This window comes from Mesoplodon mirus (genome assembly GCF_964341445.2).
Source record: "Mesoplodon mirus genome assembly, chromosome: 1".
In the NCBI taxonomy this organism is placed as follows: domain Eukaryota; kingdom Metazoa; phylum Chordata; class Mammalia; order Artiodactyla; family Ziphiidae; genus Mesoplodon; species Mesoplodon mirus.
In genome coordinates this window covers 226,182,440-226,198,343 of record NC_138976.1, presented here as the reverse complement: position 1 = coordinate 226,198,343, position 15,904 = coordinate 226,182,440, and the positions used below count along the sequence as shown (strand labels likewise).

Here is a 15,904-nt window from a genome sequence, read left to right as displayed (position 1 = left end):
TATCAAATATTTGTTCATTAGTTGTGGCAAACGCATCATACTAATGTGAGATGTTAATAATAGGGAAAACTGGGCAGGAGGTTATAAGGGAACACTCTGTACTAACTTTGCAAGCTTTTTGTGGATCTAAAACTATTGTAGAATAAAAATTATTTTAAAAATTTAAAAATATAACAGTCATAACCATACATCAATACTTAGAAATAAATTTAACAAAATATATGACAACTTCTGAAAAATGTAGGTGAAAGGACCTGTGGAAGACAAATCATTACAATGTGTTCATAGATTAGAAGACTTAATACCTGTTTCTGGTTGGTTTTGTATTTAATGATTTCCATGTTCTGCAGACAGTGTGGTGAGTGGGAACTTTAAAATCTGATAAAGGATATCTACACCAAACTCAAGCAAATACCATGTTTATTTTAGAAGTATTTCCTTTAAAGTCAGGAACAAAATAAATTTCACTCAGCACTGTTTTTGCTAAAACAGCAAGGCAAGAAAAAGATACAAAGCTTATAAAGACTGAAAGGAAGGAATTAACATGCTAATATTCCTAGACAATATGATTGCAGGAAGGAGTTATAAAGTATTAGGCCTGAAGTGAGAGTATGTATATTAGGGCAATGTGAAAACAATCATGTTCTTATATGTCATCAATGAAGAGTTAGAAAATATTACTAAAATGTTGTAATTTAAAAAATATATTTAAAAAATAAGGTGGAAATTGTCAAATTTAACAGATACGTAAGAAATTTTTGAAAAGTTATATGCCTTTGTTGAAAGATATTAAATAATACTTAAGTAAAGGGCGAGATATATTGTATTCATGGACGGGAAGACAATATTTTAAGATGATAATTCTTTCAATACTGCATATTCAAGTTTATTTTGTGGAATTGACAAGATTCTAAAATTTATATGAAGAAGCAAACTTCGAAGAATAGTTAAGAATACTTTGAAAGAAAATAAAGTGTCTGTTTGGGAAGTATTAAATATCAAGTCCAATTTAAACCTATATTAAAAAATGTGTCATTGGTACAGGCATAGACAAATTGATCACTGGCACAGAACTGAGAACTTTGAAATAGACTCATTCAATTTAGGAATATATATGTCAGAGGTATAGTTACAAATTATTGAAAATAATTATTCAGGTGTGAAACAAATAAAAATTAATGCATCCTGAACATCATACAAACATATAGAACTACACAAAATTCCAGGTTAACTAAAACCTAGAGAGGAAAAGCAAAAAAATTTTAGAAGAAAATATAAGAAATGTCTTTATGAATTTGGGTGAAAGAAGGATTTGCTAAGACAAAGAAGCACAAACCAGTAAGTAAAACAAGGTTAGATTTTGTAAATGAAAATTTAAATTACTTATACATTCCAAGACACCATAAACACATTGAAAAGAGCAGAATGGGTATTTTAAAATACCCATTCTGCTCTTTTCAATGTGTTTATGGTGTCTTGGAATGTATAAGTAATGCATGCAATGACAAAGTATTCACCTTCAGAATAATACATGTATGTGTGTGGGGGGGGGAGGGTTATTTTGTGTGTGTATAATAAAAGCAAACAAATATAAATGGGGAAGCAACACAGAGGCATTTCACAAAAAGGACACCAGAATGGCTAAAAATCATTCAAGAAAAATGCATAACCTCACTATTAATCAAGGAAGTACATGATAAGAAGCAATTAAAACCCAAGTGGGACTTGATTGACTATTTCCTTTCCCATATTAGGGAAGTTTACAACTATAATCTCTTCAAATATTTTCTCAGTCCCTTTCTTTTTCTCTTCTGCTCCTGGGACCCCTATAATTCCAATGTTGGTACGTTTAATGTTGTCCCAGAGGTCTCTGAGAGTGTCCTCAATTCTTTTCATTCTTTTTTCTTTATTCTGATCTGCAGTAGTTATTTCCACTATTTTATCTTCCAGGTCACTTATCCGTTCTTCTGCCTCAGTTATTCTGCTACTGATTCCTTCTAGAGAATTTTTAATTTCATTTATTGTGTTGTTCATCATTGTTTGTTTGCTCTTTAGTTCTTCTAGGTCCTTGTTAATCGTTTCTTGTATTTTCTCCATTCTATTTCCAAGATTTTGGATCACCTTTGCTATCATTACTCTGAATTCTTTTTCAGGTAGACTGCCTATTTCCTCTTCATTTGTTAGGTCTAGTGGGTTTTTGCCTTGCTCCTTCATCTGCTGTGTGTTTCTCTGTCTTCTCATTTTGCTTAACTTACTGTGTTTGGGGTCTCCTTTTTGCAGGCTGCAGGTTCGTAGTTCCCGTTGTTTTTGGTGTCTGCCCCCACTGGCTAAGGTTGGTTCAGTGGGTTGTGTAGGCTTCCTGGTGGAGGGGACTAGTGCCTGTGTTCTGGTGGATGAGGCTGGATCTTGTCTTTCTGGTGGGCAGGTCCACGTCTGGTGGTGTGTTTTGGGGTGTCTGTGGCCTTATTATGATTTTAGGCAGCCTCTCTGCTAATGGATGGTGCTGTGTTCCTGTCTTGCTAGTTGTTTGGCATGGGGTGTACAGCACTGTAGCTTGCTGGTCATTGAGTGGAGCTGGATCTTGGCGTTGAGATGGAGATCTCTGGGAGACCTTTCGCCGTTTGGTATTACATGGAGCTGAGAGGTCTCTGGTGAACCAATGTCCTGAACTCGGGTCTCCCACCTCAGAGGCACAGGCCTGACACCCGGCCAGAGCACCAAGACACTGTCTGCCACATGGCTCAGAAGAAAAGGGAGAAAAAAAGAAAGGAAGAAAGGAAGAAAGAAGGAAAAGGGAAAAGAAAGTTATCAAAATAAAAAATTTAAAAAAATTAAAAAACTAAAAAGTAATAAAAAAGACAGAAGAAAAGAAAGAAGAAAGAAACCAAACCAAAAAACAAATCCACCAATGATAACCAGTGCTAAAAACTATACTAAAAAAAAAAAAAAACCAAAAGGACAGACAGAACCCTAGGACAAATGGTAAAAGCAAAGCTATACAAACAAAATCACACAAAGAAGCATACCCATGCACACTCAGAAAAAGAGAAAAAGGAAAAAAATATATTTTTTTTTAAAAAAGGAAGAGAGCAACCAAATCAATAAACAAATCTACCAATGATAATAAACTGTAAATACGAAACTGAGATAAACATAAAACCAAAAACAAATTAGATGCAGAAAGCAAACCCCAAGTCTACAGTTGCTTCCAAAGTTCACTGCCTCAATATTGGGATGATTCGTTGTCTATTCATGTATTCCAGAGATGCAGGGTACATCAAGTTGATTGTGGAGATTTAATCCACTGCTCCTGAGGCTGCTGGGAGAAATTTCCCTTTCTCTTCTTTGTTCGCACAGCTCCTGGGGTTCAGCTTTGGGTTTGGCCCCGCCTCTGCGTGTAGGTTGCCTGAGGGCATCTGTTCCCCCCCACCCAGACAGGATGGGGTTAAAGGAGCCGCTGATGCGGGGTCTCTGGCTCACTCAGGCTGGGGGGAGGGAGGGGCATGGAATGCGGGGCGAGTCTGCAGCGGCAGAGGCCGGCGTGGCGTTGCACCAGCCCGAGGCGCGCTGTGCGTTCTCCCGGGGAAGTTGTCCCTGGATCACGGGGCCCTGGCAGTGGCGGGCTGCACAGGCTCCGGGAGGGGAGGTGTGGAGAGTGACCTGTGCTCGCATACAGGCTTCTTGGTGGCGGCAGCAGCAGCCTTAGCGTCTCATGCCCGTCTCTGGGGTCCACGCTATTAGCCGTGGCTCGCACCCGTCTCTGGAGCTCGTTTAGGTGGTGCTCTGAATCCCCTCTCCTCACTCACCCCGAAACAATGGTCTCTTGCCTCTTAGGCAGGTCCAGACTTTTTCCCGGACTCCCTCCCGGCTAGCCGTGGTGCACTAGCCCCCTTAAGGCTGTGTTCACGCAGCCAACTCCAGTCCTCTCCCTGGGATCTGACCTCCGAAGCCCAAGCTTCAGCTCCCAGCCCCCACCCACCCTTGTGGGTGAGCAGGCAAGCCTCTCGGGCTGGTGAGTGCCGGTCGGCACCGATCCTCCGTGCAGGAATCTCTCTGCTTTGCCCTCCGCACCCCTGTTGCTGTGCTCTCTTCCGTGGCTCCGAAGCTTCCCTCCCATTACCCCCCGTCTCCACCAGTGAAGGGGCTCCTAGTGGGTAGAAACTTTTCCTCCTTCACAGCTCTCTCCCAGAGATGCAGGTCCTGTTTCTATTCTTTTGTCTGTTTATTCTTCTTCCTTTTGCCCTACCCAGGTACGTGGGGAGTTTCTTGCCTTTTGGGAAGTCTGAGGTCTTCTGCCAGCGTTCAGTAGGTAGAACGTTCTGTAGGAGTTGTTCCACGTGTAGATGTATTTCTGATGTATTTGTGGGGAGGAAGGTGATCTCCATGTCTTACTCCTCTGCCATCTTGAAGATCTCTCCCTACCTTTATTGTTTTTATTTTGTAAAAATAATTTATTCTGTGGGCTCTGGTGAAAAGTCATGGTTCATTGAGTAAATATTGACTTAAGGCACACAGCAGAGCAATTCTCTCTCCAGCATATGTGTAACAAGATGGAGAGCCATCTGTTTGCTGAAGATAGGACGTTACAACAGTATATCCACTTTGAAATACTGCTCTATATACACACCCTAACTGCTACTTAGGTATATATGAATTTTAAAAGTCCAACTTACAAATGCTGTCACCCCAGAATATAATCCTTATCCACAACACACCACAGGGTCACAGGAGTACGATTACTGAGAGTCACTTAATATGGAGATATTAAGCTTCACCTCATTGTAACAATAAAAAAAATTATGTTCCTTTTGTCACCACCATTTTAAAAGACAGGATAGACGCACCTCTCTCACCAAGGCCACGTTGCAAAATGGAAGAGTGACTGATGATGGTAAACCAGTTTTTATTTTTAATTTAATCTTTTTAAGAACTGTGGTTTCCAACAGTTGTTGAATCATTATCTGCTGAAGAAGAATGTGAACTTAGGGTAATGGAGGATGAACAAATCCTTAGAGAACCCCATTATATATAATGACGTATGATTCAAATGTGAGGGAAATAGGGAAGTTTAGCATTTCCACAACATACTTAGAAAATTCTTGATGACTATATGTCAAGAATAATAAAATTGTACTCAAGTGAGAATGGTTGGCACTACATTAAGTTAATTAGACAAACACTGGGAAAGGATGAGTTTAACAGCTAAAAAGAAACTTAAGCTTAAGCTACTGGGGAAAAAATGCACATAAATATTAAGAAAAAAAACAAAGTTAGTGCAAGAAGATGCAAAATATGTTAAAGATTCAAATTAACTTAATTTTCAAAAAATGGCTAAAGTAGAATATCTACTAGAGTTATTTTCTCAAGAATCAAATAGTTACCTCAAATGGGACTAAAGCTTATTTTAAAATGGGGAGAGATACAATAGGTTAGAAACTAGACCAGTAGAGGGAGCATAATATAGTTGGTCAACGAAGACACTGAGCATGGTTAAGATCTCTGTTCAGCAAAGACATAAAGATTGGGAGAATTATTCACTTTTATTTTAGATATGAATTCTCAGATGCAAAGATATCCATTAATGATTGCAAGTAATTTGAAATTCCACCCTCTCAATTTAATACATTGCTTCAGTTGAATTCAGTTATTTGTATTGTAAGAACAAAATAAAGTATATTCATAAAAAAATGTGAATGTTAGAAAAATAAATGAAAGATTTTGTAAAAATAAATTAACTTAATACTATGGCAAGTAAAACAATGGGGTAAAGTTTAGTTGCAGAGCTGTGATGGTGGAAACTATGAATAAAATACATCAGAGTAATCAAGTGGTAGCAAAATATTTTGATTCTTAAGATTAAAAAAATAATAATCTAATTTTCTCTATGCCTATGTAGATGGACACCATATTGCAGCTATCCTATCTGATACCAGTAAAATTTTTTACAAATATTGAATCTGATTATGTGAACAGAAATAATGTCACATGTTTATGAGTTTGGAAGGTTAAAAAGAAAGATATCAAGGTGGACTTAGTTAATTTTATAATACTTTACCTCTGGGGTGTTTGATTAATGTTCATTGATGCTGCTTGTGACTCTGAAGAAGCAAGTGATAGATGCTAAAAATGATTTCAAAAGGATACATTATGATGGAAGATGAAGGAATGGAAAGGATTTCTATGCTGGAGAAGGGAAATAAAACTGAGTGAGATCCCTGGGAGGGTGTATTTGAAATATTCTGCAAGCTTTTGGCATAATATTATTCTGCAAAGGAAGTCTGTCTAAAATTATTAAAGGTAAGAAATTTAGCAGGTGTAGTCGTCATCCTATGGAGTGTGTGTTATAAGCACTTAGTGGTAGTCTAATGAACTATGTCATAAAAAGCAGCAACCTTCAGGAACATGACAATCTCTGAGGTTTTAATGAGGAAATCCGACCATGTCTTCTCTTTTTTCCAAATTCCTTCCTCTACCCCACAAAGACAAGTCAGGCTAGAAACCTTTCCAACTATTGCTGTTGAAACTGTTTCACGGAAGTGATCTTGCAAAAGAGAAAGTATAAGCATATGTCCAGGTTTTCAGGATGATAGTGTTGTATAGTAGCAATTAAAATGAAATTGTCAGGGCTAGAAATATAATTTGGGAGGTCTAGGTAGAAAAAAATCCAGTAAAGATTCCTTATTCTATAAATATGATTTGAATTGGGTCTGTATAAATACAGGAGATAAATCAGGACCAGAATAAATAAATAAAAGTCATATGAGCATCCTAAAAAAACAAGAATCAGGACCAGATATTCAACCAGAATCCAGAATATGTCAACTTCTGAAACAGGATTATAGTGACTTCAGGGTCAAAATTGCACCAGAGCCACACTGTGCTTACGCTAGCAAGTCATGTCATTTTCTCTATGTTTACACACAGGTACACACATTAGTGTTAATTTATATTCTGCAGTGAAGATAATTCTATATAATGCCCCCAAAATGAGTTCAGTTCTTCTCCACTGAGGCTTTTATTGTAATTATAGTATATTGAGTTTGAATAGAACCACAGAGATGCTGCTAAATGACTAAATATTGCATACATGAGGAAAAGAGCATTTAAAAAAAGTGGTGCCTGAATAAAGTCTCTTCCTGTTGAGAAAGATCCTCTACACACACACACACACACACACACACACACACACAAATCTACACAGCCTCCCACATAATAATTTACATATTGGATTTTTCCTTAGAAAATTCGTTATCAAGTCATTCTGATATATGTAAAATAAGAATAATTCTCTTACTTAATAATGGCTTTAGAAGCTCATAAATCTTTAAGCTTTTCATATCCTATTTTAGGTAAAATCAACTTTGAAAATTAATGCACATTATACTTGCTAAATTTAGGAATGGAGTATAATTCTAGGTAATTTAAGAACCACAATACATAGTTTCAATTTTTTTTAAAAAGTTCCTAAAAATAATAAAAAATAAAATTAATTAATTAAAAGTTCTGGCTAGACAATCTTACAGATATTCAGTGGTCCATATGTCTATTTTATTTTGGCTAAAATGTACAATGAAAACTATAAGGCAAAGAAAATATACAACATGATCTTTAGAGAAAGTTATAAAATTCGAAACAGAATACATTTGGTTTGGAAATGATAATATTTTAGCTTTAATAACTTGATTATGTAAAATGTTCTCAATTACACAGTGATGAAGTCTCAGTTCAGTGAGTTTAGTTAAATTAAAGCATATAACACAATTTGCAAAATATTTATGATATTTGATCAAATATATTCATTTGGAAAGGTAATCAGAATACTTAAAATAACATTATAAACACATTTATAAGTATACAAAATAATTAAATGTGGCATTATTTACTCCTATGTTTATGTCTGCTTATTAAAGAACATTGACAATAAATAAATAATTCATAAGGTAAAGTTTTAGTTTTAATTTGAGATCTAATATTTAGTTACTGAAATGAGAAAAATCAATCTTGTTTTCACTTACCATCTCTAAATGAAACATTGCCTGCAGTTGATTGTAATTTAATTATACTATTAAGTTTATCTTTTAAAATCTCACTATATGAATTTTGGCTTTCAATTACATAATACCAGCAGAAAAATTGCCATGAACATGATTACAAATTACCCCAGTGTGAAATTCATTACGAAGTCAACATGCCTACTTACCATGGTTGTCTCGGCGATCGAACCAAAGCTGTTTATGAATATGTTGCATGTGACATTAACTGGAGAGCCTGAAAAAGAGATTAAAACAGAAAGGCTGTTTAGATACTGATCTAAAATATTTTCAAGTAGCTCCATGCCTCTAATTTGTAGTTAGAAAAAAAAAAGAATTCAAAGCATTTCATTATCTGGCTACAAAGCTTTGTCGTTAGACTTGATAGCTATACAAGTAAAAAACACTGAAATATTGTGTGGTAGGGGTTAAAATAACTCAGTTAATCTCTGCCTAAGCTAGTCAGATAAAATCACACGCAAAAGCTGATATCTAAGCCTAATTTATTTTGTTTGTTTTTACATGAACATAATTGAGTCACTTAATTTTACAAGGTTTGCTACAAAGAAAGACAGCAGCCCCTTCCCCTATACCCCCATTTAATCCCTCCCTGGAGATGATCACTTCAACTCATTTAAACAACTCTTTAGGGGCTTCCCTGGGGGCTTCCCTGGTGGCGCAGTGGTTGAGAGTCCGCCTAAGGATGCAGGGGACACGGGTTTGTGCCCCGGTCCGTGAAGATCCCACATGCTGTGGAGCGGCTGGGCCCGTGAGCCATGGCCGCTGAGACTGCGCGTCCGGAGCCTGTGCTCCGCAACGGGAGAGGCCACAGCTGTGAGAGGAAAAAAAAAACCTCTTTGGGTGTTTACCTCGATTTCCCTGAACAATAAGTTTATTTTACTCCTTTAGATGTTTTCATTTTAGACATATGTTCTGACGGCCACAGCAGAAGGTAAGGATTTCGCTTTCTTTGATACCTTATTCCCACCCCTGCTACCTTACACCTTTTTTCTGTCCTCCCATTACCCAAATACAGCTACACTGTCACTGTTGTTAGATCACTATTCACTTTCTACTTTATTATGACAAGGTAAATGTTACCTCCAACTAACCATATAATATACTATGATCACTCTTTCCTGCAGAACATGTTCCTGAGGTCGATGATTGTTTTATATATTTCACAGTTTCCTCCATAGGTATCATTAACTTATGTACAAGTTCTGAAATGTCTAAACTGTTTCCGTATCAGACTCATCAGATACTCTATTAACTTTCTCTTCCATCCGGCTTACTCCATTCTAGACTTGTTGTCCTGGAGCATAGCCGTCATCTTATGCTTTCCCATAGTCCTCCTACTGGAGATGCTCATCCTTCTCCTTTGTGGGACCTCTTTTCGTGGTCCCCATTCCTTCTTCTTTCTTGGCCCATTTCTTCATTTTAGTGGAACATGTCCTTCAGTAATTTTTTGAGAAATGATGCATAAGGATGTGAAGCTTTTCAGAACTTGCTTGTTTACAAATGTTCTTTTTTATGCCCTCACACTTAATTAACACCTAGATTTGGTACCACATTTTAGGCTGGAAATTGTTTTTTCTTCTGAATTTTAAAGACATTTCTTCATTAGCTTCTATTTTCTAGTATTGCTGTTGAAAGGTCCAAAGCCATTCTGATTCTTGACCCTTTGTCAAGATAAAAGGGATGTTCTCTTTGTACCAATATTTTTATTCTTTATAAAAACGGCTTCATTAGTTAAAATAGCTTATCACTCAAGGTTTTTTTTTTTTTTTTTTTTTGCGGTAGGCAGGCCTCTCACCGTTGTGGCCTCTCCCGTTGCGGAGCACAGGCTCCGGACGCACGGGCTCAGCGGCCATGGCTCACGGGCCCAGCCGCTCCACGGCATGTGGGATCTTCCCAGACCGGGGCACGAACCCGTGTCCTCTGCATCGGCAGGCGGACTCACAACCACTGTGCCACCAGGGAAGCCCCTCAAGGTTTTAATTTACATTTACTTAGTTACTGGTGCACAAGTTTCATCTTTGTTTTTCTACTCATTTTCTGATAGCATTTATCTTGCCAGAATGAGGTACAAAAAAATTATTTAAAAACAAAGTCTATCCATAGGCCTATGAATTCTATGTACATGGAAATCATCTGGTGATCTTTAAAAAAGATTGATACATGATTCTTACCTTCTAATTTAGTTGGTATGACATGCAACCAAGGCACTGGTATTTTTAAAAGCTCCTTACATAATTCAGATGTGCAACATAAGAAATTCCAGAGTAGGAAACAGCTGTGGCCATTAGACCATAGGACTAAAGTGAATTGGGGTTTTATTAGAGATGGAGAAAATGAGAGACGGGAGTCAGGACTTAGAACGTTAAAAATGCAAAGCTATTCATTTTAATAAGAGAGTTGACTATTATAAATTTGGTCAACCTGCTAACAAAACATGGTGGCTGTTATGTACTTAGAAGGAGCCCAAATTCTACTGTGTCGAGATGCCTAGAACATAACATTCAAACAGATACAGAGGCTACATTGTTTGAAATATAAAGGATGGACATTTAAGAAAACCTCATAAAAGTTCTGAATCCTGGAGGTGCTATAATTAGTTATTACTAGTAGAAAGGGTTTCTTTTTTAACTTTAAAAACTTTTTTTCAAAATGTTATTTCTAAATATTAACAATTTTTTAAAAATGTGTAGGGTGATAGAAATGTCTTGTCACCATGTAAGAGAAGAGAAAGCACAGGTATTGTACTCCACGATTATTTTATCCCACCATAAGAGAAGTATGAAGTCACAATTAACTGTTAGAAGATACATATATATGTGTGTGTGTGTATATATATATATATATATATATATATATTTTTTTTTTTTTTTTTTTACTTAATATAAGTCTAAGGTGGTGAATTCTAAAATATATACACAGCCTGACTGGAATCTTGAAAAACTAAAAGCCAATCTTTGATATTCTCTAGGCTATTCTCTTTCTTCTTGAGAACTCTAAAATTCTGCTATTTTCTTTTGCTGTGAACAGCAACATGAATCTGGGGAATATCTTTTCCCTCAAGATAAATTTTGTCATGCTTTATTGACTCAAATCCATTGGAGGAGGGAAAACGCAAATGTTTTAGTATTGGGCTAATTCATCTTCCAGTAAAATGAAGCTAGAGGTACATCCATGTTGGGGAAACACGGCCCTGTAAGCAGCTGCTGCTACAGAACTGCCTATGATCTCTTTGGCTGAAATTGGAATAAATAAAAGTGGGGGGATGAATTTCTTATTTTAATTCAGCAAGGGGCAGAGTTTTTATTTTTTAGTCTCATCTTCTAAATTTAATCATTATGCATAGAATTACAGATAATATTGGTGAAAAATAGGATGAAGGTGAAAATTCAGTGTAGGCTTCAGTGACCTGAAGTTAGTAATGTCTGTTCTGATGCATTTCAGGGTCCCTTGGGAGCAGGTGCTGTACAGCACATCCTAATGGTTCCAGAAAGGTTCTGAAAGGGAACAGTATGAAGTACTGTGCTAGGAGGAGGACTCCTCTGATGCATTTGTTTTCTCCCTAAAATGACATGTTTCCGTAGAAGAGCAATGGTCCCAGGAGAGGGGGCTACTTTAGGCTTTCACTAGCAGCTGGGAACATGATGCCTCACACTGTATGAACCAGACTCCAGCGCTTGCTTCTCCAATGCCTCCCATCAGGTGCAGAAAACTCTTGCTAAGGGCAGAAAGTCAGCCTGCCCTAAGCTTTACTGTCTAATCCATCAGTTATCAGACGTGTTCCTTGCCTGGTTATTAGGACATACAAAAGTGCTATTTAGTTTCCATTTTACTACTTATTTGTATGTATTCTCTTCTTCAGCATAAAGAAAGGTGAATGGATTCAGGCACCAAACTTTAATTTCAAATTTGAAAAATGGAGCACTCACTTGAAAGATATACATATAAGATATATACTCACATGAGATGTGTGTGTATATATATATATAGAAAATGCATACACATATATAGAATTTATTTTATTTTAAAGAAATTTAAAATATATTAAGGTATGAAGCAATTTGGAAATAAAGTCTACTGTTTTTAAAGATAGTCTTGGGCTAGATCATAGAATTTCTTCAATGTAATACCAAGGTATTTGGAATTTACTTTATGAACATGAAGGAGTCTTTACAGATTCTTGTTCATGAGAGTGTAGTAAACCAACACAACATGGTGAATGGTTGAATGGATAGCAAAAGCTTAAACATAGAGAAAGCAGGAATTTATTTTAACAGTTTAGATGGGAAATACAATGGCCCTGACCAAGGACAGTCACAGTGGAGATAGAGTACAAGGAATGAAGTGGATACAGTTTATAAGGCAGTATATTCTACACTTTAAGATTCTGATCCGTGTCAGATCAGGGGAGCAGTCTTGGAGTAGTCTTTTTACCCTCACTATTAATATATATTATATATTCAAAAATTTTGTAGGGAATGAAGCTCAGAGAGGATTGTAAACCTTCTATTGCCATTACAGAGAGCACCTGTTTAGCAGTCACTGGTCAATCTGGTACTTCTCTGTGCCAAACCAAAAAACTGTTATATCCATCTAATATACTGCTATGTTTAGCAACAGAGCAAATAACTGCTATAGCATCCATATGGCAAATTGTGCTTTAAAATTGTTCACTGCCTTAGCCATCGTTGGCCTGAAAAGCAAATGACAGTAGTCGCAGATGTTTTCAGCAGCATGCCTTCTTTTAGATGCCTCTTAAAGAAACAGAACATGGCTTTTAAGCTCAGAGATGGACAAAGGCAAAATGGCAAAGTACAATGCAAAGCCTTGGCAGTTACATTATTGTCACTCATGTTGGGGAAAAATTGTTCACCAGGCAAATCTAGAGCAAATAAACAGAGACAAAAAATAACCCAAGTGTTCATGAAAATGACTCTAAAAAACTTTTAATGTAATGTTGCTTTAAAGCCACACTCTTTCGAAAGACAAAAGAATGCAATCAAAACATTAAATTTCAAAAAAATCTGTTTAGTGATTTGTTTTTATTTTAGATAAATATATATATTAATGTAGTCAGGTCATGAGGAAAGATATTATTTTTTTTTTAATTGACAAAAGCATATTTGATTGCTGTAAATCCATATTTTAGATTATTTTTTAGATACTTGAAAAAAGGTTTGAAAATTATGGCATAAAAACAGGATCCAATTTATTCTTCCCTTTCCCTTCCCTTTCCTTCTTGAAAATGTAGCCGAAAGCCATTCTCTCGGGTGGTACAAGTTAGGCTTCCGCGCTGGGCATGGCTGTGGGGAGTGTGGACAACTCCAGCAGGGTGAGAAGGACATCAGCGGGGAAGGATTTCACAGCATGGGGTGTTGGAGCCTGAGTGGGGCAGCCTTGCATGGGGAGTGAGAGTCTGAACAGGACCCTGAGGAATCTGTGCAGGAGAGGGAGTGGCAGCAGACAAGGGAGATTCATTACATATTGATCAAATATGTAATTATATTAAGGATAATGGGAGCCTTACTGTCAAATGAGGGAGTTAAAATATGGAGACTCAGAAACTAGAATAAACCTATGGTAGTAGAGCTACCAGGGAGAACTCATGGTTTTCAGCAGATAGAGAATTAAATACATAGATGTAAATGAATATATATGTGTGTGTGTGTGTGTATATACACATGTGTGTATATGTATGTATACTTATGCATATATGTGTATGTATACTTATGCTCATACATGTATGTATATAGATACATTCTGGCAGACACCAACTTAGCCAGTTAATCAAAGTGAACATCATCAGTCACGGTAAAAATTAACATCGTCCACAATCTAATAAGATCCAATTAGAACACAGCATCACTGCTGTGATATTCCTATCAAGATGCATTACCTAAATTGAATCACGAGGAAACATGAAACTAATGCAAATCGAGGAAAATTCTGTTAAATAAAGGAATAATAATATCTCTTTAAATGCCAAGATCATGACAGTCATAGGAAGAATAAGGCTCTGTTCGGACTGAAGGAGACAATGAGAAATGACCCGCAAGACACAAGACATGATTCTAAACCGGATTCTTTTGCTATGAAGCCATTATTTAGATAATTGATAAAATTTGAATGGGAGCCTGCAAATTAGATGGTAGCAATATATCCATGTTAATTTGTCTGTTTCAATGATTAGACTGTGGTTACCTAAGAGAATGTTCTTTTTGGCATGATACACCCAAGAATTGGGGCATCAGGTCAACAACTAACTTTCAAGTGGTTTGGGGAAAAAAATAGTTTGTGCTATACTTGCAAATCTTCTGTTAGTTTGAGAATGTTTTAAAGTAAAAAAAGAGAAATAAGTACTACAGAAAGAATATATTAGAAAATAATCAGGGGCGGAGTCAAGATGGTGGACTAGGAGGACGCGGAATTCTCGTCTCCGCACAACTAGGGCACCTACCAGGCACCAGTGGGGGACCATGGACACCTAAGGGGACGGGAGGAACCTCCAGCGACCAGGTAGGACGTGGAGTGTGGGGGGAGTGAGGGGAGGAGAAGTGGAGGCGGGACAGGACTGGCGACCCTGAGGGGAGGCTGGGGAGGGGAAAGGATCCCACACCCAAAGGGGGAAATTGGGGGACGACTGGGAGGGCAGAGGATCAAAAGGGAGCGTGGCCAGGTTTCCCCTGCCCACCTGGGCCCCCAGGAACCTGCTGAGATGCCAGGCGTGATCCTCAGCCCACCGAGGCCCCCTCCAGCTGCGTGGGTCCTGAGGGAGTGGGAGGGAAGGGGGAGCAAAAGTAAAGGCCGGACCTGCGGGAACAGCACTCCTGAGGGGCGGCTGGGGGAGGGGAGGAGTTCCTACACCCAGCAGGACCCACCCACGGTTAGGGGTCCAGCAGCGATGGGGGAGACCCTGGGGATGATGGGGGAGGGGCACAGAGGAACAGAACAGAATGGAACGTGGCCAATGCCTTCCCTGTCCACTTAGCTCCCAGGCCTAATCCTCTGCCCTCGGAGCCTCCCTCCTGCCACGCAGAGCCGAAGCCCTACCCCTACACCCCCACCCAGGGCCCCACCTCTACACTCAGAGACCCCCTCTGAGACGCCCTCCAACGCACTGGGCCTAAACCCCACCCACACACCCTCACCCAGGGCCCTACCTCCAAACTCCAGAACTCCACACTCCAGAGGCCCTCCTTCCAACGTGCTGCCTCTTCCCTTCCACGCAGGTCCTAAGCAGAGGCCCCGCCCCACGCTCAAACGTCACCCCCCCCCCCGCCTAGGTCCTGTCCCACCCTAAACCCCACCACTGCCTAAGTTCCACCCCCTACCTAAACTCCACACCCATAGGCAAGGCTTTTTTTTTCTTTTTTCCTCTTTTACAATGGGGCTCTGTTTTACCTTGTTGATTCATTCTTATTGATTCATTTATATTTTCCCTAATAAATCTTTTATTTTTCTAATTTTATTTTATTCTTTATACTTTATTCTCTCCTTTTGGCTTGTTCCCCACGAACCCCCATTTTTTTTTCTCTTGTGGTTTTATTGTACGTTGTTGCAGTTGTTTCAATTATGTTTCTAGTTTTCCTAATATATTTTTGACCTTTCTAATTTTATTTTGTTTTTTATTCTTTGATATTGTACTGCTCCTTTTTTTCTTTCTTTTGTGTGTGTGTGTGTGTGTACCACACCATGCAGCTTGTGGGATCTTGGTTGCTCGGCTGGAGGTCAGGCCCAAGCTCCTGTTGTGGGAGCTCTGAGTCCAAACGACTGGACTAACAGAGAACCTCAGACACCAGGGAATATTAATCAGAGTGAGGCCACCTGGAGGGCCTAATCTCAGCACCAAGACCTAC

The 15,904-nt window shown here is 38.4% G+C and overlaps 1 protein-coding gene across 2 annotated transcripts in view; it reads right to left on the bottom strand.

Moving 5' to 3' along the window:
* GLRA3 (glycine receptor alpha 3) overlaps positions 1–15,904 on the bottom strand; it is a gene marked incomplete at both ends in the record, with an annotated part of 162,464 nt that overhangs the window by 104,531 nt on the left and 42,029 nt on the right. For both annotated transcript variants that reach the window (XM_082621169.1, XM_082621168.1), the window contains one exon: positions 8,201–8,268. In XM_082621169.1, the coding sequence (XP_082477295.1) occupies positions 8,201–8,268 (68 nt within the window). The remainder of the gene's footprint in view (positions 1–8,200; positions 8,269–15,904) is intronic.